Genomic DNA, 25,688 nt, shown 5'->3' with positions numbered 1-25,688 from the left:
TCATATTTTTGTTGTGGCATTATATTTGAAGATAAATTAAAAAAAATCAGATCTGAGACGTTTCACATTAGGACCTATCCAGAGTGGAAATGTTTGACCTCAATCTGTCTGCATAACAGCTCTTGATCTGTAAAATGGGAATACCATCTTCTCTCGTTCTGAAGAGGCTTTATGAAGATGAATGGATCTTTGCAGAGCACTCAGATGTCAGAGTGATGAACACCACAGAAAAGCTTTGGGAGAAATAAATAGTCCTGTCTCCAGAGCAGGCTGTTAGTAGTAGCTGTAAATAAGACATGAAGCTCCACTGTGATCAAGGAGACTAAAGCCTGATTGCTGATAAACTGAGTACCATCCACCCTGTGTCCTGTACAAATCCAGACCAGGGGGAAACAGTATGTGATTGTGTGATTAAAGAGGTATGTTAATGCAAACCAGCAATAAGACTAAAGTAGAGTTGCATCTGTGAGCTCAGTACAGGCTTTTCATTGCTTCAAGATAGTCTGTTAGCTGTGTGCCATGTGAGAAGTATTAGCCACTGGTGAGCATGAATTATTCTACTCCTGGCAAGTTGATTCTTTTTTTACCTTTCCTCTCTGAACCATATTATGCAGAGTAGGGGCTAAAAGCTTAAAACCAAGTAATGAAAATATGCTCAGAGCTGAACTTACCAAAAGATGTGTCTTCAGCCAGCAGCTTGGCTTTTACAGATCATGCAAAGCAGAATCCAGCAGAGCTGCACATCTGTCAGAGGGGCTGCCAGAACCCCCTGCTCTGTCCACATCTCCAGGCTTCCCTCACTCCTGGCCAGTTCTTGCTCAGGTAAACCAACCAATAAAGCCCTGGGTCTTTCCAGCCTCAGAGGAGCTGAGCTGATGTGCCCCAATGGAGACAGCTGAGAAAACATGTTTCTGTATTTTTGGTACAACAGGGAGCTGCTTGGTTCCACCTTGGGTTTAGGAGGTAGAGGGATGCTCACACTTTCCTAGCTGTCTTTTGTGCTTTCCTCTGTGAAGTGACTTTGACCATGCCCTCAGTTTGGACAGTTCTCCCAGCCCATTTCTATGAGACAGGCTACATATTTTTCATTGAATTTTGTCCTGTAGCCTGTTGTTTTATTTTATTTTTTTATTATTTGGCATTTGGACAAAGGCTAAATAGAACAGATTTTGTGCCTAGCATATTTTTGTAGTGCTTTTGACAAAGGTTCTTTAACAATGGATTCACAGCTACTGCTTTAAGACATCTCCAGAACTTCATATGAAAAAACTAATGATACATTTTCAGTGATGAGCAAAAAATAAACTGCTTTTCAGAGTGGTGTGCATCTTCTATTACATTATCAGACCTATACAGATGCTCAGTTCTTGAATTATTGTCCCCCAGGCTTTTGGAGAGGAACACAGGAAACCTCTCGAAATGCAGCCTTATTAACCAACCAAAATGTAACCTAGTGATGGCAAAGAGGTTGCAGTGGCTCATCACTAGGGAGAACGATGGGTAAGTCCCCAGAAGTGTCTTTATACTGTAATTGCAAGCAGCAGAGTTAGGTCCAACTTCATTATAGGCCCAAGGAGCTGATGCTAATGGACCCACAGCTGACCCCATCCTGCCCTCAGTGCTCTCATCTGCCCAGGGACCTCATGTTACCAGCCCTTGGCTTGACCTGTGCTGTTTGATCTGCCAGGCTGCCTGCCACATTGCTGAGGACAGCACGGGAGCAAGAACTCTGCTCTTACTGATGGGGATCAAAGGGAGAATAGACCCCCATGGTATACAGTCTAAGGAGCTGCTTCCTTACTTGCTAAAATAAGCATTTCTGCAGCTATTTAAGGGGCTTGGGTTTTATGAGTGGGAGCAAGATTTGGGCTAAGCCTGCTCCCCCCAGAGCAATGTTCCCTGGAAGCTGGAGTTTGCAGCTGACCTCCTCACCTCCTCCAGGGGTGCCAGGATGGGGGGACAGAGAGGAAACTAGAGAAGGCTCTGTCTCCTGTAAATGATGCCTGCTTCTTCCCCCTCTACAGTCTTCAGCTCATCAGCTCCACATTTTTCGTGGGTTCATCCTATCTTAGCCTGCTCTTGACTTCTCTTTCAAACTAGTCATGGTGTTACCCCAAAAGTGAGGCCGTTTACTCAATGTGCAAGATGCCAACAGACACGCAGAGCAGAGGCAGTTTCATTTACTGCATATTTGTGCAAAGATGGGGTGCTAGGTAGCAATTCAGAAAGCTACCCCCCCCCATAAAGTCCCAAAATTTGTACAGCACAAATACTAATTTACTCCACCTGATACATCTTCATGGTTGTTCTCTTCTGATTACTTAGTGACTTTCTGATTCTGATTTAAAATTAATTAACAGAATTAACAGTGCACACTTAGTGGGTAGGGGTCTTCACTTGGAGCTGGGCAGCCTAAGCTCTGGAGGTGTGGGTTTCACATTATAGTGAGCAGAGGTTACTCATGTACAGCAACTTTAGCAATTTTGCCACATTTTAAGCAAAGCACATATTTCCTTATCTTCTTGTTTCTTCTTTTAACAGCAGAATCTTTGTTTCACAAAACCTTTGTAACCGTTTATGACTCTCTTGTCCTTGCTCTGGGGAAGATTCCATTTTCTAAAGTACATCAATGGAAACAAACTGTAGTCAGGAGTTCATGCTGCACTCCCTCTCTCCCTTTCCCTACCTCAAAGTTTGTCTTTGCATATCTGATTGTAAGATCTTCGGGGCAGGGACTATGTGCTCCCTGTGTTTCTCCAGAAATTAGTTTAATTAGGGCTCATTTATGGGTTCTTCTGTCATAATAAAAGGGATTCCTAATCATACTACAGTAATTCACACCAGTCTCATTCATTTGCTTCCAAGGAGGCACTCCAAAATGAGATGAAAGTAGATCTAGAGATGAAGATCACACCAGTTGTAATTACTCGTCTGTGATATCTCATTTTGAAGCAGGGCAGTTACATGAAGTACTAACTTGGGCACCTGTTATTGCAGGGGAAAAACCCCCACAAAAGGTGCTTTTACATGAGTATCTGTGCAAAATAGCCACCAATATTCATCATAGAGAGCACGATTAAAGGCTCTTGAAGCATGATTGGAATTGTCAGCTTTCGTGGGATAATTAGGATGAAGATTTAGTATATACATTCTGGTGATCTCATTATCTTCATTATTAATTAGTCTCTGTTCTTCGCATTTCAGCTCCAGTTTCATGTCATTAGAGTGACTAGTCTGGGAGTGATATGTTAGTGAGATTCAGAGGAATGATTCTGCCTCTGGAACAGCAGAGGAGGTGTCAGCCTTTGTTCAGAATTGCTCCAGAAGGAATTGCAGTGCTCTGTACAAGATCAGCAGCTGCTCTGCCATAAACCCTTTCAGTATTGTACCTGCCTGGCACTCCCTGGCCAGGAACCCCTGGGTTTGGCAGGAACTCAGGCTGCTACTGGAAGTCAGCAGTGACTGCTGGTTAGGCACCCAGCTAAGTATTTAGCAATCTTCCTCAGAGCACCCAAATATGATTATAGCCATCTCTTTTCTTTCCTGTAGTAATGGGGCAGAAAGGCAGATGTCACTATCCTAACCTCAAACCCTGGACAGGACTAAGAGTACACACACTTTGCAAACATCACTGTGTCCAAGCAGGTGTTTGGCAGATGGGATTAAGAAAACCTGAGATGAATTAAAACGGAAATCATGAGGGAATGCTCTGCCATTTGCAGGGGGGCAGCTTTCATGGTCCTAGAGGAGCACATCAGTCATTGCACAACTTTCCTTCAAGAAGCAGGAAGTCTGCTATTGATGGAATCAGAAAATATGTTTGTGAGGATCAGTGTGCAGGTCCTAGCCATGCAAACTAAGAATGAAGTATGGAGCATATTTCAATGTCTGTGCTCATCTGAGCTGTTTCTAACCTGCACAGATTCCTCAGCTGCCTGAAATCATGACAAGAGAATAGACCTCCAATCTCATTTGGGAAAACTGTAAGGTGCAACATCTCCTTCTGTGGTGCTTGCAGCTGCCACTCCTTCCAAGCCACAGCTGATCTCCTGGGCATTTCATGCAGAGGTGCAGCCCTTCCTCTTCACCCTCACTTCTCTTAAGCATGAAGCAGTGAAAGGTCTTTGTCACTCTTGATGGAGTTCTCATTTCTCTAAGAAAAGGCAGTGATGGCCACCAGCCCTCCCTCAGCCAGGACAGCAGGCTCTGCTTTTCCCTTTGTAGGCAACAAATTGTAACTCATGTGAAACAGAAGATTATCACATTACCATGAAATATGTAGAAAATAAGGTTATTGTCTCAATGGAGATCAAAGCCAGCCTGTAACAATCTTCACTTAATTAGGTTTAGCTTTAATGAAGTGATAAATGGACATGTATTATAGCTGTGGTTATTACCTAGTAAAGTTTCTATATTGTTATTCCTTAATAAGAAGTGATTGTCTATAAGCTGTACATTTTCTAGGACCTTTACTGAGGAACACTTTTATCAGTGAGACATTTATGCCATCTTAATTATAACTGTGTAATAAATGGGAATAAATAATAAGCAAAGCCTGGGTAGAATGCTGATACAATTGTAGCAGGTATACCAGCTGTGCTTGTGCTCTTAACATCTCCATTATAATATTAGTTTTAACTGTTGCTGCTTTATCTGTTCAACATTTATTTTCCATTTTGCTCATGACAAGCTATTCAAAGTATAGCTGATTTAGCTAATAATTTTCTAAATATCAGGAACTGTTTCACAGTGTGCTGTAATACTGCCTGAGCAGTGTAGCAATACAAACACTTCGTAGTTGCATCTTTCAGGAAACCATTAAAATGTATTGTATAAATAATCATTTTATATATGATTGTTACTTATTCTGCAATGAACTCCTGACATACAGCTATCTCTTTCAAAATGAATACTGAAAGGAAAAGCAGATTTTAGAAGTGTCCTATTGAATAAGTAGCAAAGTTCTCTGTCCCCAGATCTGTCTTGTAAAAATTGCTTCCCCGTTAATTTAGATTAATGAACAGGAGGAGTTCTGGGAGGCAGCTCTGGTCCTTGTTACACCATTATTGGCCTCTGCTCAGCTTCCCTGGAGAACTGAGCTCAAAGGCTCTGGAGCCCCTCAGCCCCTCACCAGGAGCCCGGGGTCTGCTGTGTCCCAGGCGTCTGCAAGGACCTGTCCCCAGCCCTGCCCTGCTGAGTTCTGGGGACAGCAGTGTGCCTGGCTGAGGGTGCACTTTGCTTTCATCCCTTGCTGTTACACTTTATTACACTAAACCTAAGGCATCTCCCACCCTTCAAATGTCTCTCTGTTCAGCAGAGAGGGAATTATTTTCATTTTCTTTTGATGAACTGGTTAAAGGGCCAAGTTCAGTGAATTGCTTTAAGCTTTGCTTATAAGAACTGTGGCTAATGAATTTCTTTTATCTTCTTTTGCTTTTCAAAGAACAATATTTTACACTTAGAAGTTGCTGGCTGGGATGAAGATGAAGGCAATGTTAGGCAGTGCCTGGGACTGGTGTCATTAAGCTGGTAGTTGGGTTTGGGAGATGTGTGAGCCAGCGGGCTTGTCATTGCCTGCTTTGGTCTGTTTCCTTGTAATTTCCTTATATTGTGCTCCAAGTAAGTCCTGGGCCCTCCTCTTCAGGACGTGTCTGTTCTTTGGACATGGTAAAGTCAAAAAAACTTGAGAAGTATAAAGTGCTTAAATGATCTTTCATGCCTCATCTCTGTAACTCTGTACGTGAGCAGTGACAGAAGCACACCACAAGCACCTTTGCGTAGCTCTTTGGAAACACCCAAAGTTAACTTTAAGAACAGGTTTTGGAATATGTCCAGATGGAGTGGCAAGGATTCTTTCCTTTTCCCAACCTTACTGTGTCTTTATGGTTGGGATGCAGGAGCTCATCTGTTGCCTGAATCCATCGAACTGTTTCCTCCCTTGCGTATGAAAACCGTGGCAGCTGGGAAGGGCACAGTTTGGTTCCTGGACAGGAGTTTTGCAGAAAATGTTTGAATACTACTCTTTGGGTTTGAGTCCTCTACTGTGAAGCCACAGAAGTAGATTTTATTTCTTTAATTTTTTTCCTCATTAGCACTGCCAGCACGGTAAACATAACCCTTACCAGGGTAAAAAAAAAAAAAAAGTTACACAACTTGAAAGAAGCGAGGTGAATATAAAATAACGAACTCGGTGTGTGCCTTCTCAGCCTTTTCACTTTGCTTTATCTTGCAACTGAGGGGATTTAAAATCAAGGCCAACCACATCACTACCCCCAACCCCCCCCCCCTCCTTCGGGATCTCTCTTCCTTCCCAGCGCACTCACAGCATTTCCCGCGACCGCCACCAGCACGGGGCGGCCGCTTTCTCCTCACCCCTTTGCACCTCATCCGAAGTCCACCCTTAGACGTCTCACAAAGCGTCCCTGTTTTGAGGGAAGGGGACACACAACCACACCCAGACAACCCCACACCCAGACAACCCCACACCGACACCTCGGGCCTACACCACACACCCACCACCACCACCACCCACCCCCTGCGTCTCCTAGCAACGGCGGGGCGGGGCCGCGCACGCCGCCAACGGTCGCCTGTCGCCTCCCCCCGTGAGGGCGGGAACGGGGCGTGGGGACGGCACCGACATCCCGGCGCCGGGCCAGGTACGGCGTAGCTGAAGGCGGGAGGAGGTTGGTGTCTTGCTGAGGGGTAAGGGGGAAGTTTGTGGCGGTGCTGTAGGGGGGATTTCCACGCCGCAGCCCACGGCGCCGGTTCCCACTCTGCCCCCCAGCGGGGGCAGAGCGGGAACCGGCGCCGTGGGCTGCGGCGTGAGGGAAAGGGGATGGGTGGGCAGCTGAGCTTGCGTGACGGAATTCCAGCGGGGTTTGGTGGTGAGGGGGTTGAGGAGGGGAGGAAGCATCTCTTGAGACCTTCCCGCTGCGGTATTCTGCGTTTTCATGGGGCGGTTTGAAATCCGGGAAATACGGCAGGTAGAGCGAAACAGGGTTTGGTTTGTTGGGTCTTGTTTTTTTTTTTTCCTCTTGTTTGCCTAGGGAGGGGTGTTGTTGGGTTTTTGGGTTTGTTTTTTTTTTTTTCCGCTCTAGAGTCGTCTGCGCTGAAAGGTTGGGCTTGTTGTGGAAGTAAGAAGGTCCTGGTAATATTGTAATACGGGGAAAATGCAAAACCGCCTGTGGCAGCGACCTGGGGGGGTCTGGGAAGATCTTCCCGGCAGAGAGGGATCTCCTGTAGCTTGTGCAGCACTCGGGTCTGTCACCTGGAGACGCCCGAGTATCGGGGCTTTAAATCTTTAAAAGGGGGAGAGGAGAAACGAGTGCTTTCGAAAGGGGAATGCAAGCAAGAGGCTTGTTCTGTAATTATTTTCTGTGGCACTGGTGATGGGTTTGGATTTGCCCTTACTTATTGTTGAATGTTTTTCATACCCAGCTGTGGTTCTGAATGAATTCGCTGGCTCTGGGATGCTGGTGACATAGCCGGGGAAAAATGATCTGTGGTTAGTGTGTGGCTGTCATGACATTCTGTTCCCTAAACTATAGATCTATGTAGCTCTCATGTGGGACCTGTGCTGGTCTCATGCAGTCAGTGAAGTGGCCCTGCCTCTGGTGAGCTGAAGTGAGGAGTGTTGGGCCTCTCCTGCATGTGCTTGGCAGCCCAAGAAAGAAGCTCACAGCAGAGATCTTCCTCTGAAGCTTTCAGTGGTGGGACCATAGGAGATGTTCTTGGTCTGGGGCTCTTCGTCCTGAAGTCTCTGAAATGGAGACAGGGAGTTGTGCTTTTTGTCACGGAGAAGAAATGACCTGTGGCAGAGATTCTGGGGCAGGTAAACACTGTCCTCACTCTGTGCCATGCTAGTGCTGGGTTTTGGGTGGCAGTTTAATGTTGCTGCTTTGATAGTAGCAAGAATCTTCATGTGTTCTGGCAGATTTATAATGTTACTGCCTTTGGAAGCACAGATAATTTATCTTGAAGAGACCTTGTGTTATTTGTCCTATTTAACTACTCACATGAAGGAGGAGGGAGAGGTAAGAGAACATTTCTGAAATAGGTTCAGAATAGGCTCCCTAAATGTGGACTTCATGGTACCTGTGTGCAAGCAGTTATACCTCTCTAATGTGTGATTCTTTGGGTCCTTTTTTATATGCTATCATAGCTGCAGTGTCAAATATCAATATCAAAGGCTCTCACCAGTCAGATGGTGTGCTGAATGCATGGTTTCTCACCAGTGATGGGACTGGATTGCCCTTCCCTAATAATTTATTGGTTCTCAGGAAGAAGTGAAGTGTATACTTCTTGGAGATGCACAGGATGTTTCTGCCTGTGATCCTTATGATTTTTGGGAACAGAGGTTGCCATGGTATCACCACCAGATATGTGCAGTAGTGTGGAGTATTACTCACGCAACTGGATATAGGAGGAGATGGTGAAATTTCTCCTGGCTGTTTGTCAGCATCTGCCTGATCTGGGAGGAGAACTGAGCTGTTCCTGATGCTGGATGTGGTAACCTTCAAGCAGTTGTAAAACCTCTTCTAATGGGCTTCTTTTAACTTTGTTATTTGAAGAATTACTACAAACAGCAGCAAGTCTCCCAGAAGCCACCTGATGTGCAGATGTTTCTCAGCTGTGGTTGCCCTGACAGGACTTTTACCACCACTAAGGGTGGGAGATCTTAGCTGTGTAAAATTTCCCATGCTGAAATGGCAAGGGGAACAGAATAGCTTAGCTTCAGTTATTGATTAACCAGTCCTGCTACACATGCTGAGCGTAGCTTGAGCTGAACTCCCTCTTTTGGATGCAGTGTCATAGTGAAATATTTTTTATGGTTATAAAACTAATGATGGGTTATTGTTAACCATTATCTGAACTTTAAGATTCTCAAATTCTCACCATGTTTGGGTAACTGGTCTCCCATATTCTGAATTGCAGCATTATTTTTATTCTTCCTACAGTGTTTTTGGTTGATAACTGCAGGAAACATCAAACAGGCTCTGGAAGTGCTTCCTGACAAGGTGAAACGGTGCTTTGGGCACAGAGTTGCAGCTAATACTGCTGGTAAAGAGAGGCATCTCTGAAAATGGCTCTGCTTCAGATCTTGTTTTCAGTGTGCAAACTAGTGTTCTTATAAATTATTTTTACTTGGTCCCTATCTGCTTTGTCTGTTCAGGTCCAAGGGTAGGAACACCTCCTGCCTACGTGTAGCTATAAACTCTAAAATAAGCTGTGTTCTGTAATTTACCATGGAAGTGAAAAAACTGTTTGTTGACTGTGCCAGAGTTTATGATCACTGGGTTCTTAATTTGTGTTTATAATGTGTCAAGCACTATGATGTGCTTGGCAGCCCTTCTACAATTAAGTGCATTCACTTCATTGTAAGAAAATAAAAAAGCAGGAGGGCAGGTCTGGGAGAGCCTTTTTTTGTTGGTTTGGTTTTTTTTTTTTTCCAGAGAATGGTTTGCATTGGAAGGGACCATTGCCTTTTATAACTAGATGGGGAGACTGAAAATTTTTTAAAATCAGTGCTTGCAAACTCTGCTGCTTAAAGGCTGCAATTCCAGTTATTCCTGCAGCAGATACACCTTAACCTGTGGTTTGCCCAGTCACCAGCTGAAGTGCAGCCAAAGTCCTGGAGATCCTTCTTCATAATGAAGAGCTCTTCAGAGCTACTTCAGTATTTCTTAAACATGAAGTAAATTAGATTTTAGGCTTGTCTGCATTCAGGCTGACCAATGAGCTCCGGGAAGTGTTTCTGTATAAACTAGAGCAAACCCACATCCTTAATGCTTTCCCTCTGCTTGCCAACATAAACTACTCCTCATCAGGCATGGCTGGATTTCTTACTGTGCTGGGGAAACTCGAGATGTTTCTCTACCTCTTGGGGTCTGAAATTGCTCCCATTCCCCAGTTATTCCTTCCCTCTGGAGACTGCAATGTAACCTAACCCCAGTGGGTGGGTAGACAGAAATAAGATTTGTGAGGCAAAAATCTTGTTTTTTCTTTAAATATCTTTATTTCCATGTCTTTTGGGGAGGCTGGACTTGCAGTAGTATAGAGAAGAAACACAAATATTATAGTTTCCAAATTCTTTGGGGGAAGGGAGTTAGACCAGAGCTCTTGTAAATAATTAGCTTAGACACAAGCAGAACTGTTTCTGCCTGGAACAGCTTCTTCTCCTCACTGTTTGTGCATAACTTTGCTCCAGAAGGTACCAGGAGTACCTTCCTCCTCACCCAGCCATGGTCTGGAGTATCACAAGATCTGCTTCAGGAGTTCTTCAGCCATGTGCCTGCAGCACCTGCAGGCAAGTATGATGCAAGTTTTTGCTGTTTACTGAGTACCTGACTGTGACCTTGAGACTTGTAAAGGAAAACAAATTAGTGTGTGAGCTCAGCTGTCTCCTGAGCAGCAACCACCAGTTGCAAAGAGCATCCTGTACAAGAGTACATTCTACAGTGTTGTCCCTAACACTTCAGACTAGGATGTTCCTGCACGGGGGTACTGGCAGAGTGATGGCTGATGAGTGTAATGCCCAGTGGTGGGAAGCAGCCTGGGGAGTGATGATGAGACACAACTTCAAAGTAATGGGAAAGAGCCCTTTTTTTTTTTTTTTTTTTTTTTTTTCCTCTCCATTTTCTTTGGAAGATCAAATAAGCAGTCTGCTAAAGTCTTTTTATGTTAAAACTTTCAGAGCATAAGCAATGACCTGTGAAAAGAAGTGCTTTCTAGACCCTGTGCATGATGAGATCTGGCATGTCTATTATGGCCAATTAAAGTGACAGGTAGCAGAGTGTAAACACTCCTGATCCCTGCCATTCCCTGGCTGTCTTGAGGCTGAACACTGCCTTTCTCTTCTGCCTTAGAAAAGGCACCTTGGTCTGAACTTCTTATCCAGAGCACAAAGCAGCCTTTCAAAATCTCTGTGCTCTCTGCACGTGCAGTTCAGCAGGAACAGCCCAGAAGCTGAAGGCTGGTCTTCCAGCCAAAACCTGTTGTCCTTGAATTGCAGGATTGTATGAGATACAGATGTTATCTTGCAAAGGAAAGGCAGGCTGGCAGTCCACTGCAGCACGGGCGTAGCTTGCCTCAGCCTGAGGACATTTCACCAGCTTTCCAGGATGCTGTCCAGCACTTGATCCTGGATTTGAATTTTAGGAATAAGCTTGCCCCTGGAAGTCCCTTCCAGTTCCAGCAATGTGTGCACCTTTGCCTTAAACTGACCTTCAGATACTCATATCTGAGTAAGTAAACAGTCAGAGGAAATTATTGCATTGAACAAATTAACTTGTGGCCCTATAATAGCTTATTTGAACAGCTTAGTAAAATAACCACAGTCTGAACACTGATCTTGAACTCAGAGATTGTAAACTACCAGCTCCATGGGGAGACTTGGTGTTCTTCCATGCTGCAGCAGGAGATGGGAGCATTTTTCCTCCCCCAACCCACCTGCTTGTGCCAGTCCCTGCTCTGCCCTGTGCTGGGCCACAGCTGCCTGGGTGACAGCCTGCAGTCACTTGCTCAGCTTCCTTGTGGAAACAGATGCAGTAGTGTGGTCTTGCTTGGTGCTTCTGCATTTTCCTCTTACGTAGTTTCCTCTGTTTCCAGTCCGATCAAGTCAACACCTCCCCACCTCTGTCTGACAACTGGAAAGGAAAGAAACACACCGGGGGAGAATCTGTGGTTTAAAAAAGTTCATAGCCCTCTTGGTGTAAATATGCAAACGTTTGTAGGGGAGTGGCTGTTTCTAGAACACATGGGTGAGAAATGCTTTGCACCCGTCTTTGTTACCCAGTAATTAAAAGAACATTTGCTTTCCATCGCAGTGACTGCCTAGAGACCCTGGATTCTCTTGGTGGTGGGGGTACAACAGTAACATTTCACCTGGACTGCCAAGCTGGCACACCTCCAAGTGGCACTGCTTCACTTCCAGTTCTGGTGAAGTGACTTTTCCTGCACTTTTTCTGGGAAGAAACTGGTTTGAGATGGTGCAGGAACTCAGACTTTCACCTTTCCCACCAGCTAACGGATTCGGCTTGTTGGGCAGGCACAGGTCAGGGGCCTGACCCTGACAAAGGAAGTTCCATGGCTGATGTGCATGTGGCATTTCTTGTTTCTGGTCATGTGTGATGGTTCCAGCTCCTGCTAATCAAATTGCCCAGTGGTAGCAGACATGGATCCTCTTTTCTTCTTTTTCTCCTCTAGAATACTGTGAGGCTGCCTACGTGTCAGGGGTGCTGGTGATTTGACTGTGATGGGAGGGAATTTTAACTAGACTTGCTCTTCAGCATAGAAGTATTGATGTAGGCATGTCATGTAGCCTGTCAGCCAAGTTACCAGCTTTCAGCTGCTTTATATGCATATTTTAGGGATTGCTTCCAACCCTGTAAAGCCCAGCCAGGTCACTGGAGGGCAAGACAGAGCTGCATTCCCATACCCACCTAATGCTGCTGTCGCTTTCCTGCCCCACAAGGATCAGAAGAAATCCATGGGAAACACTGTCTTCTGGCTCCTGCTTCTGTTTGGGGTGGCTGTGCAAAGGCAGGCTGTGCTTACTCATCTGGCTTCAGTGCAGCCACACAATTGCCTCTTTCGAGGAAGGGAATTCATTAGATTCTGTGAAGTGGCCTTGGGTCTTTGGGCAGCAGGTGCTTCTATAGAGCAAACTGTTGCTGAATATTCAACAGTCCTGTACAAACGTCTGGCTGGCTGCCTGTGAAGCACTTGGAGTTATCCTGAGCATCTGATTAGATAAAGTGCAAAGTACTGGTTTAAAGCTATCAGCAGCTATGTTGTGTTGGTGGTATTTTAACGTTTAGGGTTTGGGGGGGGGCTTGATATGAATCTTCCAAGATCAAAAGCAGCAACTTCATCTCTTTTGACTCAGCCAACAAAGAAGGAAGCTGCTTAGCAGAATGAAAAACACAGTGATTCACACGTAGGTAGTCAGAATTCATTCTCTTACTGGCTTTGGCTAATGGCATGTACACTCAACAGAAATGACTCAGGATAGAAGTGTCTCCCAATCTTTAACATCTGTTTAAATTCAAGATAGCTCCTTTAGGGCTACCTGAATAACACTTATCCTTGCCAACTTCTCATTTAGTGCATGAAGTAGTGTGGATACATAAACTAAATATGAGAGCTTGAATTGTCTAGTCAACCTTTTTTGTTGTTGTTTTAGGAGTTTAATTTCCTTAGGTGTGGTCTGTGAGCAGCTTGTGCTAAATGGAATAATTGAAAGTATGGTCCTGTGAGAAACTGTGATCACTGAACAATTACAGCTTCAAATATCTTACAGGTTTAGTCATTAAGGTGTGGATGCCTGTATATTGTTTACTAGTGACATACCCCAATTCTGAGTTCTTGCTGGAGCTTTCTTAACCTGGATTAGTTTTTTGTTTTTTTTTTTAAGGTGCTTTGTCTTTTTTCTTCTACTGGTTATTTAAGCCACAACTGTTAAAACTTTTTGCTAAATGTGTAATTGTGACTGTTGCACTGAAGGGTGCTTTTAGCCAAGGGAGCTGAAGAGACAGCTCAGTGGTGTTCTTGTGCCTGGAAACCCTGTGGTATTACTGATAATTCCCCACCCCTTGGTTCTCAAAGCTTACCAGCTAAGCGTGTGGTTCCCTCCTACAGAAATGGGGTACACAGGGTTGAATGCAGTGGCTGTCACTGGTTCTGTTTTCTATACATCTTGGTGAAATGGTGATCTTTAGTGCTGCTTGTAGGTGAACCTTGAACACTTAAAAGTATGAATAAGCAGCTGCTGGAGCTGAGCCTCTGTCCTGGTTTGGGCCAGGATAAAGGTGGTTTTGAGAGCATCTGTTATTCGGTTTAATTGCCGGGTCAGTGTTAAACCGTGACAGCCTCCCTGGCAGGACTGTTGTGCTGCTTGCTGTGAAAGGGTTGGGGTCTTCAGAGTATGATTTGGCTGCCAGGTACTCAGAAGAGCAGCTGAGATTTGCTTCCTCAACATCCTCTATGTTTGCACAGCTCTGTGGGGTAGGTGCCAGATTTGGGGGGGGGGGGGGGGGGGGCTGGCAGCCCAGGCTGTAGTGTGCTGCGTGGTGCCCACTGTCCCTGCTGTGAGGAAGGAGCAGAGGGCAGATGAGGGGGGTTCCTCAAAGGAGCTTGGCAGACCCATGTTCTTCGTTTAGCCAGTCCCTGAGCTTCCCACAGCTCGAGGATGGGATCAGCAGAGGGAGGACCAGCTTCCAGGAGGGGTTCCAAGTCTTGCAGTGAGGCATTTCAGAAGCTGTAGAGCAGGTGTTCAGGCTTATGATGGGTCATTGCCTCCAAAAGCTTATTTCTTCTTTTTTGCTTCATGGGGCTTAGAAGTGAAAGTTTAGGAACAGAACAATTCCACTTAGAAAAAGAATGCAGGGTACTGCCCAGCATGAGTACAGTGCAGTCTGTGCTGCAGCTATAGATGAGTACTCTAATAAAAGTAAATATGTGAAGGTTAGGCTGCCAGAAAGTGACTTGAAAAAGAATAAAGCCTTTATAGATGACACTGCACATTTACTTGCTAATGGACTTTTTAAGAGCATCTAGGCTGCTATTATTAGAAAAGGCAAATGTGTGGTGTTACCTACAGGGAACAGAAAGGGATTCTTTCATGATCTTCTTGACCTTTACTTTCTTGTGTTAATTTGTTTTAGTACCAGTGAGATTTTCCTGCTGTAAAAACTTGCTTAAGCAAGTGATGTCTGAAGATGTGCCAGCTGGGAGACAGGGCTGTGCCAGAGCTGTTACTTCCTTTCCTCCCTTGATGTGCAAGCTCCTGCTTCAGGGATCCAGTGTGCTCCATGCCCCTCTGGTTTTCCCCTTCAGACTTTTACCAGCTGGTGCAATGGCATAATGGCACTCAGTGCTTTATGGCATTAAACTTTTTAAGAGAAACAAGAGTTCTGTGCCTATGGGGTGGTTTGAAAGAGGAAACTTCCAGGAAACATTAGCTAAACAAACACTCCTGGTTATTTCAGAAACATCCTAATTGCTCTTAACAATATTTACTTTTTCAACACCTACTAAAAGGGTCTTAATTACTTGTGCTATCTCTTTGTAGATCCCGAGGTGCTTGGCAAAGAGCAGCAGTGTCATTAGGCCTGATTCTGGCTGACTCTTCCCATGTAGAGGTGAAAAGGGCACTGCAAAAAATTGATGTCATCTACATAGAATGTCAGTGGTTCTGTTAAAGGGGATTTAAGCCACTGTGGCTCTAGCAAAAGAGTGTCCAGAGGCTGTGGAGTTGCTTGAAGCCAGGCTGCTGCAAGCTGGGCCTTGTAACAGCATCTCACTGAATGCTCTTGCCACAGAGGGGCAGCTGGTGCTTGTGCTGGTGTCAGGCTGCCAGGGCCTGGGGATTCCTGGGGAGGAGCAGGGCAGAGAGCAGTTGGGACTGAGTATGAGGTGTATCTGGGAATGAAATGCTTCATTCCTTGGGTCAGTAAACTAAGCCTTAGGCAGGATTGTCTTAGCTTGTGCAGTAGTGAAGGTGCCTTGCTTGGTGGAGCTTGAGGGAGAGCTTTTGAGTGGAACTGTTGTGAGTGGAGCATTTGCAGGACTCACTTGTGGAGTTATGTGTGTCAAGCAGTATTGTGTTGCTGCATATCAAACAAAGGACAGAGTAAAACTTCAGGCTTGCTTCTTTTTTTTTTTTTTTCCCAAATAAGAAATTGTATTTGTCCCTCCTGGACAAGTGAATAGGAAACAGCTTGTCCTGGGTATTGTTCATGGGGCAGGAAGGGGAGGGAGGGGATGAACAGCAAGAGCAAAGTGTTGCAATAAGGAGAGTGGAGTCTTATTTTAATTGATACGTAATCAAGATGAGGTTCCAGAAAGCAGGAACCACGAAGCAGGCTTTGGGTTTTTTCCTGCTCTCATCTTTGCCACCAAGACCATAAATGTTTTAACACCTGCCAGCTCTCTTTTCACCTTATAGATTTTTGGCCATCCCTGAAGATGGAGTAATCTGTTGGACTTATCTGGCTTGCTTTTCTAATCAATATTGATACATGAAGACTCTGAGAGTTGGTCTCATGATTATCTTCTTACAAAGGATGCCTCTTTTTGTAATAAAAAAAAAAAAAGGATTTGAGAATATTATTTTAAATTCATTTTGATAGTAAATTAGGGCAAAACTGACTGCATTTTATACCTGGGTGTTGTGTCCCTGTCTCCTATATAAGAGACACACCAAGTCAGACAGCATTTAAGCCCTTCTGGAAGGTACAAGCTGGCCTGTGTAAGGCAGGTTAGGCTTTTTGTTTCATGGCTTTTATTCAGTATCAGTCTTGCTTAGCAGGGCATCCAGAGAAAGTGGCTTTTGCTTCTCTTGTATCCTCTTAACTGCCTTGAAGGATGATCTGAATTACCTCTCAATTCTCCTTTTTTCAGGGTGGTGAAATCCAGGACTGTGCCTACTTGGACAGTGAAAGCACCTACAGTGAGTCAGAGCTCTTTCCTGATGACTACACCATGACTCTGGCCCAGCAGGAGGTTCACCATGAGTCTGACATGGACAGTGCCATCGAGAGTGCCCAGAGCTCAGAGGCCTCTGATGTGTGCCGGGGGGAGGAGAAGGATGGTGTGCTCTGTGGCCTCTTCCTGCCTGGTGACAAGTGAGTGGTAGTTCTGCCCTGTGGCAACCCTGTTTTGAGGCATGTGCAAAAGGACCAAGGAGGACAGAGCCTTTATGTGACTGATCCCTACTGTGGGAAGCTGAGAATTCCTGAAGGATTTAGAAACTTAGTAGATCACAGTGTAAGGGAGATGGATGTCCAGGTCTTCTAAGTGGCTTAGACAGTCTCATCCCTGGCTCCTTCTGGCATGTTCTGTGGGCAGTCATGGGACTTGCTTGTTGGGTGTTGAAGTGAAAGTGTTGGGTCTCTCCAGAATGGATCACTAAATTAACATCCCCCAAAACCTGGGATCTTCTGTGTTCCCATAACCTTTATATGCTGGAATTAACAAACACTTCCTGCAAAGCAGTACAACGTGGGGAGTGCTGCTTTAGTCTTTTGTATATCTAGCTATCTGAAGATGAGGGTTCTGTAGATTTGCTTTGCAACTCCATGTACCAAGTTAATTCTGTGTGTTTCTAATTTTCCATAACCTTTAATGTGTAGCAGTAAATTGTGTTTAACACGGGATGTCCTGGCATGTCCATGAGTAACCATAGCTTGCTGTTAACACAGGTGTCTCTGTAATCCTAAATGGACTCTTCCCAGGTCTGTGGGTGCTAGTAAAAGCTGACTGAGGAAAGGGACCCAACCTTTTCTAATCCTACTTTGAACTGAGTTAATGCAGTGCCACAGGACAGAGCTCAGCTGGACTTGCTTAGTGAGCCTCTGCCCTGTCTTCCCTATTTTTGGTTTGACATCTTGATTTGTACCTCTTGAGTTTCTTCCATTGCTAAAGCAGTCCATTCTCCTGGGCCTCCTCAGGTGCTCTCTCTGTAGCCTCATTGCCTCCCTCCTCCTGAATTTCTCAGCTAGCTGAGATTTAGCATTTTCCCATGTGCCTGTGCAATCCCAGAGACTTTTGTCAGCTCTTCATCAAATTTGTCTCCTTGCTTTGCTGTTCCCAGTTCTTCAAAGCACCCATCCTTGCAGTGAATGACTCTTATCCATTCTGCATTTGAAATAAATTATCTTTCCTCCCAGGTGTGCCATTCAGGCTTTTGTGAAGGGGGGTTGGCTTGCATTGTGCATGCTGCACCCTTCTTCTAGGGGAGCAGGAACTGCCAAGGGCTACTGTGCTACTACTGATAGCTCTTAGTTTATCCTCTGAGGCCTCCTCAGCTTTGGTAAATCTGTGGGCAGCTACTTGGGAAGCTTTATGGTTTAGTATTAAAAGACACAACAGATTTTTGCCTCAGCCAAACAGCAATACCTGCTTGTTGAAGAAGCAGGTGGGGTGTGTATCAGGTGTGTCAGACCTCTGTGAAGTCCTGCTCTGAAGAAGAGCTTTTAAAAAAATGAAACAAACCTGATAGTTTCCTTCAGAAAGAGCTAGAATGGGGAAAAAGAATTGCCTTTAGAAATTGTCTTGGAGATTTGCAATTCCTAGACAGTTTCCAGCCTGCAGCTTTTTAAGAGTTCAGAATCTACCCCATTTAAAGGTTGGCAAAGTTTGCAGATAGCTACAAATGAAAATCTCTAAGCAGCATTGCCAGGTGAGTCCAGCAGTGGTGACCATTTGCATAGCTGCTGTATGAGAAACTTAGTAAGGCAGTGCCTGGGAGATGAGGCTGCTGAATTCCAGTCTGTTGGCAGGTGATGCTGTTCCAGAACTATTATGCTGAAGAGCTGATTTTATGGAGAAGTAAAGGTTATCATCCCAGCTGACAACTGCCATTTACTTCTGTTCCTGGTGGAAGTGTTATGAGGAGCTTCTTCCTTGTAACAATGCTGAGGTGAAAACAGCAATTGCAGTGACACAGATCAGAGTTCCTCAAAAACTTCATCAGTACACAGTGTGTCTGTGGCACAGCAGCTCTTTGTGAATAGATGTTAGTGTGATGTGTTGAGCTTCTCAATAATTTCTCAGCTGAGGAGTGTTGTTAGAGAAGTTTGATCTATTTCTAGGATGAGTATTCCTATCTTCATGAACTTCATCCTTTAGTAGTGTGCCAGGCTTGACTTGTCCTAATTTCTGTTAATGTGAACTAGATAAATGAATTGCAGGTTATAAATGGATCTCATCAAAACAGGAGAAACAAAAGAGCATACATCTGAAAGGCTGGCAGGCTTCCTCTTCCACTAATTGCTTTTGGAGGGAAGGGGCATGCAAATAATGCTTGCACCATCTACCAAAGGAACACTGTTTCATCTCTTGTTCACAGCTTGCAAGTGTAGTATTACAAGAAGAGGAATCTGTCTCCAAAAATGCAGGGCATGGCATGATTAAGAGGCTTAAGGTAGACTTAAAAGAAACCTACAAGGTAATATTGTTGAGCTGCTGGAGAACATCACCTGGGAGCTCCTGTCCCAGGGCTCAGCTAGTGAAGTTGAAGATACAAGTGAAAAACGACCTGATCTGCACAGTGTCAGCAGATTGGAGCAGTGCTTTGTACTGCAGAGCCACTTGATTCTGCTTTGTTAGTTACACACCAGGCAACTCTGGGGCTTCACCAGTGGAGTGTGCATTTCCTGTAAGGAGAACTTTGTTTATAGGAGCATCTATGTGAATTTACTGGCTGGTCTGTTTGAATGCCTTCCTGAGGTAGGAGCTGAGCAAACCTCTGTGAAATCCCTGCCTCTGCAAGATAGTCCAGTGCATGACTGGACTGAGGGCAGGAGAATCAGTGTGCACCCTCTGCAGCAAACTTCCTCCCTTGTGTCAGATGTTATGGGCTCAAAACTTCTCTGCCACCTGCTTTTCTGTAGTGCCTGATTCTGCTGGTGTGGTTACCTGTAGGCTTTCTCTGAGGTCACAGTGTCCTGCCATTTCCTACCTGTGAAGTACTTCTCTGGTGGTAAAGCAGCCTTTCCCTGGGGGCTATATCTCACTACAAGCCACATTTTCTCATGATGGAAGGAGGAGTGGGAACCCAATCTCTGTTAGGTCACATCAGTGGCTTTGCAATGAGCTGAATTTTTTTCTGGAGACACAAAAGAGAGTGGCTGGAACTTACAGGATGTGGGAGAGGGTTTATGGGGAGTACTGGGAGACTGGAACAGAGTGACAGTGCCTGTCTTTACATGTTCCTCTCGCTATCCCATGCATTTTGGAGCTGTCTGCATAGTTTCTGCATTCAGAGCAAAAGTCCCATAAGCAGTGGTCTTCACCATGTGGGAATGATGACTGAAGTATGCTCTCCAAAGTAAAATGCTTTGTGTTGATCCAAACATGATGTCTCACAAGCAGCTTGTTTGTAGATTGTCATGATCTTGCTTTTCAAGGTACTATGTCAAACACACATCAGATGTTTAGCACTTCAGTTTTTATCACAAAGTAGGTTAAAACTTTAAATGAGGGGACAGGCTGTAAAGGTAGAAGATTGCATGTGAGGTGAGGTGCTATCAAAGTCGCCCTTCGAGACATTTTGACCTCTTGTTTCAGGTCAGGTCCTCACAACCCTTCTGCCGCATCTGACCTCTCAACTTACTCTACTGCCTCTCTGATCAGTAATGAAGAACAGTTTGAAGACTATGGGGAAGGAGATGATGTGGATTTTACTCCCAGTAGCCCATGCCCTGATGATGAGACCAGAACCAACGCCTACTCTGACCTTGGCTCATCTGTATCTTCCAGGTTGCTCCTTATTCATTAACAATTTTTCAGTTCTGCTGAGCATGGGTGACCATACCAGAGTTTACACTGGTTACACAGACTCCCCTTCAAAACAAAATGTTATCAGTGCATTTTCTGCCTTCCAATTAACATTTAATAATAAGAGCTACAACAAATGTGTTTTTCTGACAACTTCTGTTGGATTCTGTTGAAATAACTGGGCTTTTAGAGATTCCTTACTATTGCAGACAGTAGATTTTCCAGTGAAGGGCTAGAGCTGGAAGTTCTCTGCTGCAAACTGGAAACCAGCTTAGTGCTGTGCACCAGCCCTCATGCAATGGAGAGGTGACCTGCAAGAGAACTTTTTCTCTTTAGTGTTCTGATACTACAAATCCTTAGCACTAACCTGTAAGGTGAAGGGCTGTATATGGACAGGGTTTTGTTTGACTTTGAATGTCTTGGAGAACATGAGGAAGTAGCTGCTGTCTGTTGGGAGCTGGAAATGCCACCACAGACCACCAGTTTCCCAGGTGTCACAGTTGTCCCTGTAGCTCTTACATCCTCTGACCAAGTCACTTGGTGATTTTAAAATCCTTGCCCAAGCAAGGGTATGGGTGAGCAGGGTTGAGGAAGAGCTGAGCATGAAGATGCTCTAGGATTTTTCTGCTTGGATCAATAGCACATGAAGGTCTTGTGCTTCATGGCTGACACAGGACAAGCTCACTGCATCCCTCCGGTCTGCATGCAACCCCTGTGTGCTACCCTCTGTTTCAAGTGGTCCTGCAATCCAGCCTTGCCACTTCTGTCATGCATGCAGAGCCAGCATCTCTCTCCACTGTTCCTTCATGATGGCTTGTGTCCTCCATACCCTTTTCCTCAGGTTTATGCAGCCCTTTCTGTTCCCATTTCTGGGGGTCTGTGTACTTCATGCTGTGATTGCTCCTTTTGTTTGGGTTTATTTTCTTTTTGTCATGCCGAGAACAACAGTTGCCTCCTCTTCAGACCTATGTCCACATCTCCCTTCCTCCTCATTCTAGGGTTCCTTTCATGCTACCATCTGAGGGGGGAGCGTTTGTGTGACTTCCTCCTACCAGACCACTGTTTTTCATCTTCCTGTCTTTCTCTTAGAGGAAAGACTACTTCAGGTTGCATGCCAGGCACTGGTGGAAAGATGGGCAAAATGAGAGGGAGACACTGCACATGCTAATGTAGCTGCTTTTGCACTGTGCATCACAGGGACACCATTTACTTTGTGCTATTCTTCCAGTCACCCAAAATGATTCTTTCCAGTGACACCCAAACCAGTTCCTCTGTACAGCCTCAACTCAGAAAAGTCGAGTTGCCTTAAGACTAGAATTCACTACAGAGATCTCAAGTTAGAAAAACTGCAGTTAGAGGTGGTTCCTCAAGTCCCTTGTCTGTGATTCTGACACACAGTCAAGAGGAAAACCTGGTGTGGGTTGGTTACTACAGCCAGTAACATCTCTCATTTCCTGCAAACAGTGCTGGCCAAACACCTCGAAAAATGAGGCATGTTTATAACAGCGAGTTGCTGGATGTTTACTGCTCGCAGTGCTGCAAAAAGATAAATCTACTCAACGATTTGGAAGCAAGGCTGAAAAACTTGAAAGCAAACAGGTAAGCAGCCTATTGCACTGCTTTTAGCAATACCACCTCGAAATGGGACTAGCTAGTAGCAGGTGAAGAGGAAGGAAGGGCTTTTTCTTTCCCTTTATCCCATTCTGTCTTGCACACACATTGTTTTTACAAAACAGAAATTGAGACCTTGACATTCAGTCTGAACTAAAATACTGTTCTGCATTAGCTAATAAATATTTTTATGACTTCAGGTGCAGATGGCATTAATATACTCCAATATTTTAACCAATGAGCTCTTTGATTGCAGAGTCAAAGTAGTATTGCCATGATTTTTTCCAAGGAAGTCAGGTCTGTGCTGCTTAGTGCAGATCTGCATTTAGCCACTGTTTTCTCCATGTGGGAAGGAGTGATCTAGCAGGTCCTTAGCTATTGCATATAACCTTACAGACCCCTCTCCTAAATCTATTGGTTAGCAGAGATATTTCCTTCCTGTGGAATTTTTGTTTTGTTTTGTTATTATAAAGGGAGCTTGGAAAAATGATGAGTCTTACAGCAGAAGTGACTTCTGGGATTCTTTGAAATGTCAGCTTTTCCCTTACATTTCTGTCTCTCTCCTCCACCCCCTTCTAAACTATGCTGAGCACTTGGAGTGAATCCAGTGCTTCCTACAGTCAGGTAGGGTTTCTGAAGGAAATCACTTTGTGGTCTTCTAGCTCCCCCTAGAAACTGGATGTAAATCCTTTCTGTCTGCATAAATCTTGACACAGAACACACTGCAGTGCTGCTTCTCTTGATGACAGCAGCATAGCACTGAATGTGAAGGATTTTCCTGCCTTAGCAAGGAGTCTAACACCCAGACTATGACTGGCAAGGTCTTTGGGAATTTTATAAGTGAGGCTGTATGTACCTGGCTGAAAAGGTGCAATACTCTGACAAAGAGGTGTGTGTCTGTATGCACACAGAGATGCAAAATCCTCTTTATTGAAAAATGCAGCTGGATATTTTGGTTTGGTTCTAGTGCTGTTCTCTGGAGTCTGGTTCTTCATTAAGGTAATAATAGTCTGGCTGCAAAAGGGAACTGTAAAAACAGAAGGCATCTCAGTTCCTGTGAACTGAGAAGCATTATGGAGTAGGATAAACTAACTATTTATAAAATCATCTAAAAATTTGGGATACGGAATAAATGTCCATCACTAACTCAGCGTCCCTTTGTGGTGTTTCTAATGTTAGTTTCTCTCTGATTTACACTGACAAATCTCTGCTAAATATAACAGTATTTGGAAATTGATTTATTAACTATCACAGTAATTTGCAACTGCACTCATCTTCACATTGTTGGTAACTGCAGCATTTGATTAAATTATCTGTGAATATGGTTCACAGAATCATGGTGTTATTTCACTAAAAAAGTCAGTATTATGTTTCATTGTGCAATTCAGATGGAGTTTAAATTGAGTGAACTCAACACTGACCAAATAAGTGTTTTAATTTCTGTATCATTTCTTCCTTCTGTATCCTTTTAGCCCTAACAGGAAAATATCAAGCACAGCATTTGGAAGGTAAGAGTCTCAACTTTTTTATGGACACGTGTGTTTTTATGAACATCAGGTGTACCAATTCCATAAGTGGAGGTGGAAAGTAAGTCTAGGAATACAAAAATGTGTCAAGACACGTTTTCAAGGGAAGGGACCTGTATTTAGACAGGGATATTACAAAATATAAAATCCACTGCTAGTCTTGGTGCAGTCCCCTGAATTGGAAAGAGCTCATTAAGAACATATGTAGATTCTTCCTTGTCTGCCAACTTAATTCCTTTATACTGCTGTTCCATCAGTCCAGCTATTGCTTTTTTCACCCCCATAATGGTGATCTTTTTGTTGTTGCTGAAAGGTAAAGGAAAGCAAGAGCATCCTTTAAAAAGTTAACTTCCTTTGACTGAATGAACCAGCCCTTGGCTGGGGACAGCTGTAAGTTTCAAGAGCATTGTAGATAACCTCCAGTGTTAGGTATTCTAACATTATTCTGTAGTGGGAACTGCTTGATATTTTTTTCTGCTTTTTAAAGTAAGATCTTAAGATTTTTAGATTAACTGTGCCAGTCAGGATGGAATGGTGACCCTTTTTGCCTTACTAGACATTTAAAACACAACTCAGCACATTGTGTGAGTAAGGCTAAGTAATTTTTTAACTATGTTAATGCTGGTGGCAGATCCTATCAGAAGCAACAAAGAACTCAAAGTCTAGAACTAATGTCATTGATTGTGCTTAGCATGACTTCATTTAGCTACCAGTCACTTGTAAGACCTTTGCTTTAACAGTTGTATTTGTCACTGAAATGATTGCACAGATTTTAACATTGGATTTTCAAAGTATAAAGCCAGGTTATGAAACAGTCACCAGACTCTTTCACTTCCATCCTTATCAAGCAAAATAATTCTCCTTCTGATCTTTCAGACAACTCTTCCACAACAGTAACTTCAGCAGCAGTAATGGCAGCACAGAAGACCTGTTCAGAGACAGTATAGACTCCTGTGATAATGACATAACTGAAAAGGTGAGAAGCTGTGTGCATTGTGATTAATGTACCCAACAAGGTCCTGCATCACCTGACAAAGCTCTCTTGCTCACAGTTACCAGTGGTCTGAAGTAGCTCATTCAAAATGTCCCTGATATTCCATTATTATTATAACTTTGCTTCAGATAAATGCAAGAGCTGTGCACATACAGATTGAGGCATTAGTAACACCTGTGTATCTGCACTGATCACCTTCAAGGGAGAGGCAGGGTCTGTGAAACTCAGAATTCTAAAGCTTAATTTTGCCACTGTCCTTACAGAGAAGTATGCTCCCTTTAAAAAAGCCAGCATAGCTCAGTGTCTGTTAGGAACAGTTGAAGGGGTGTATGAAGAGAGGTTTAAACTCTTGGTTATTTTCCACTTCCCCTTCCAGGTAACTTACCTAGAAAAAAAGGTGACAGAACTGGAGAATGATAGCCTGACAAATGGTGACCTGAAGAGCAAACTGAAACAAGAAAACACACAGCTAGTTCACAGGTAATAAAGCACAGAGCCTGTTTTCTTTATCATGTCAGAGCAGAGCTAGCACAAAATTGGACAGAGGAAGGAACATCTGTACCTGTACATCATGAACAAGTCTTCTGCATTAATGCTCACAGACAAAATATGATAAGGCTCCACGGGAGAAGTCCAAATGGAAAAGGGCTGCCTTGCTGAATTTTCAGCAAGCAGAGGCCTTCCAGGCAGGTTACTAAGATGTTACTAACTTCTACAGAGCAAACTCTTCTATTTTAAGAGATGTTACTACTGGATTTTTTTTCTTGCACATAGCAAGAGCGGAAGGCTGGGTCATAGTACCAACTTGTTGAGATTGAGAATCAAAGAATAATAGACAAACTGATACTATTTAATTCTACATGTGTGAGAAAGATTGAATACCAAGAGGGACATTGAGAGGTTAAATGCCAGAAGAGATGGAGAGGTAGAAGGAAATAAGGAGTAGGAAGAAAAAGAGAGGAAATGAAGTTGCACACTTTTTAAAAGTCTTTGTGAAGCTGTTGCTGAAATGAGATCTGGTCTCTTTAGAGTCCATGAACTGGAAGAACTATTGAAAGACCAAGAGACATCAGCAGAACAGACTCTGGAAGAAGAGATAAAAAGACATAGAGAAGCATATAGCAAGTATGAAAAAGAGAAAGGCACTGAAATTGAACTGCTAAATACAAGGTAACAGACATTTTGCTGCCACCAACAGAGTACAAATTCTTCTTTTTTTTCATCTTTACTTTGCATGTAAACGTAGTCCATTCACAACCAGACAGTGCACAGATGAT

At 44.0% G+C, this 25,688-nt stretch overlaps 1 protein-coding gene across 5 annotated transcripts in view; it reads left to right on the top strand.

Moving 5' to 3' along the window:
- The window catches only part of RAB11FIP4 (RAB11 family interacting protein 4), a 98,639-nt gene that overhangs the window by 63,532 nt on the left and 9,419 nt on the right, over window positions 1-25,688 (top strand). The window contains exons 1-8 of one of the 5 annotated variants that reach the window (XM_030461918.1): window positions 6,613-6,683; window positions 16,402-16,625; window positions 20,071-20,262; window positions 21,745-21,879; window positions 23,364-23,399; window positions 24,294-24,393; window positions 24,788-24,891; window positions 25,441-25,581. In XM_030461918.1, the coding sequence (XP_030317778.1) occupies window positions 16,483-16,625; window positions 20,071-20,262; window positions 21,745-21,879; window positions 23,364-23,399; window positions 24,294-24,393; window positions 24,788-24,891; window positions 25,441-25,581 (851 nt within the window). In that variant the 5' untranslated portion in view covers window positions 6,613-6,683; window positions 16,402-16,482. Of the gene's footprint in view, window positions 1-6,612; window positions 6,703-6,911; window positions 6,984-16,401; window positions 16,626-20,070; window positions 20,263-21,744; window positions 21,880-23,363; window positions 23,400-24,293; window positions 24,394-24,787; window positions 24,892-25,440; window positions 25,582-25,688 lie in introns of those variants that run through there. The other 4 variants (XM_030461919.1, XM_030461917.1, XM_030461916.1 and 1 more) reach the window with 4 other exon arrangements.

Source organism: Calypte anna, chromosome 18, assembly GCF_003957555.1.
Source record: "Calypte anna isolate BGI_N300 chromosome 18, bCalAnn1_v1.p, whole genome shotgun sequence".
Lineage (NCBI taxonomy): Eukaryota > Metazoa > Chordata > Aves > Apodiformes > Trochilidae > Calypte > Calypte anna.
This window is presented reverse-complemented; position numbering and strand designations above follow the sequence as displayed.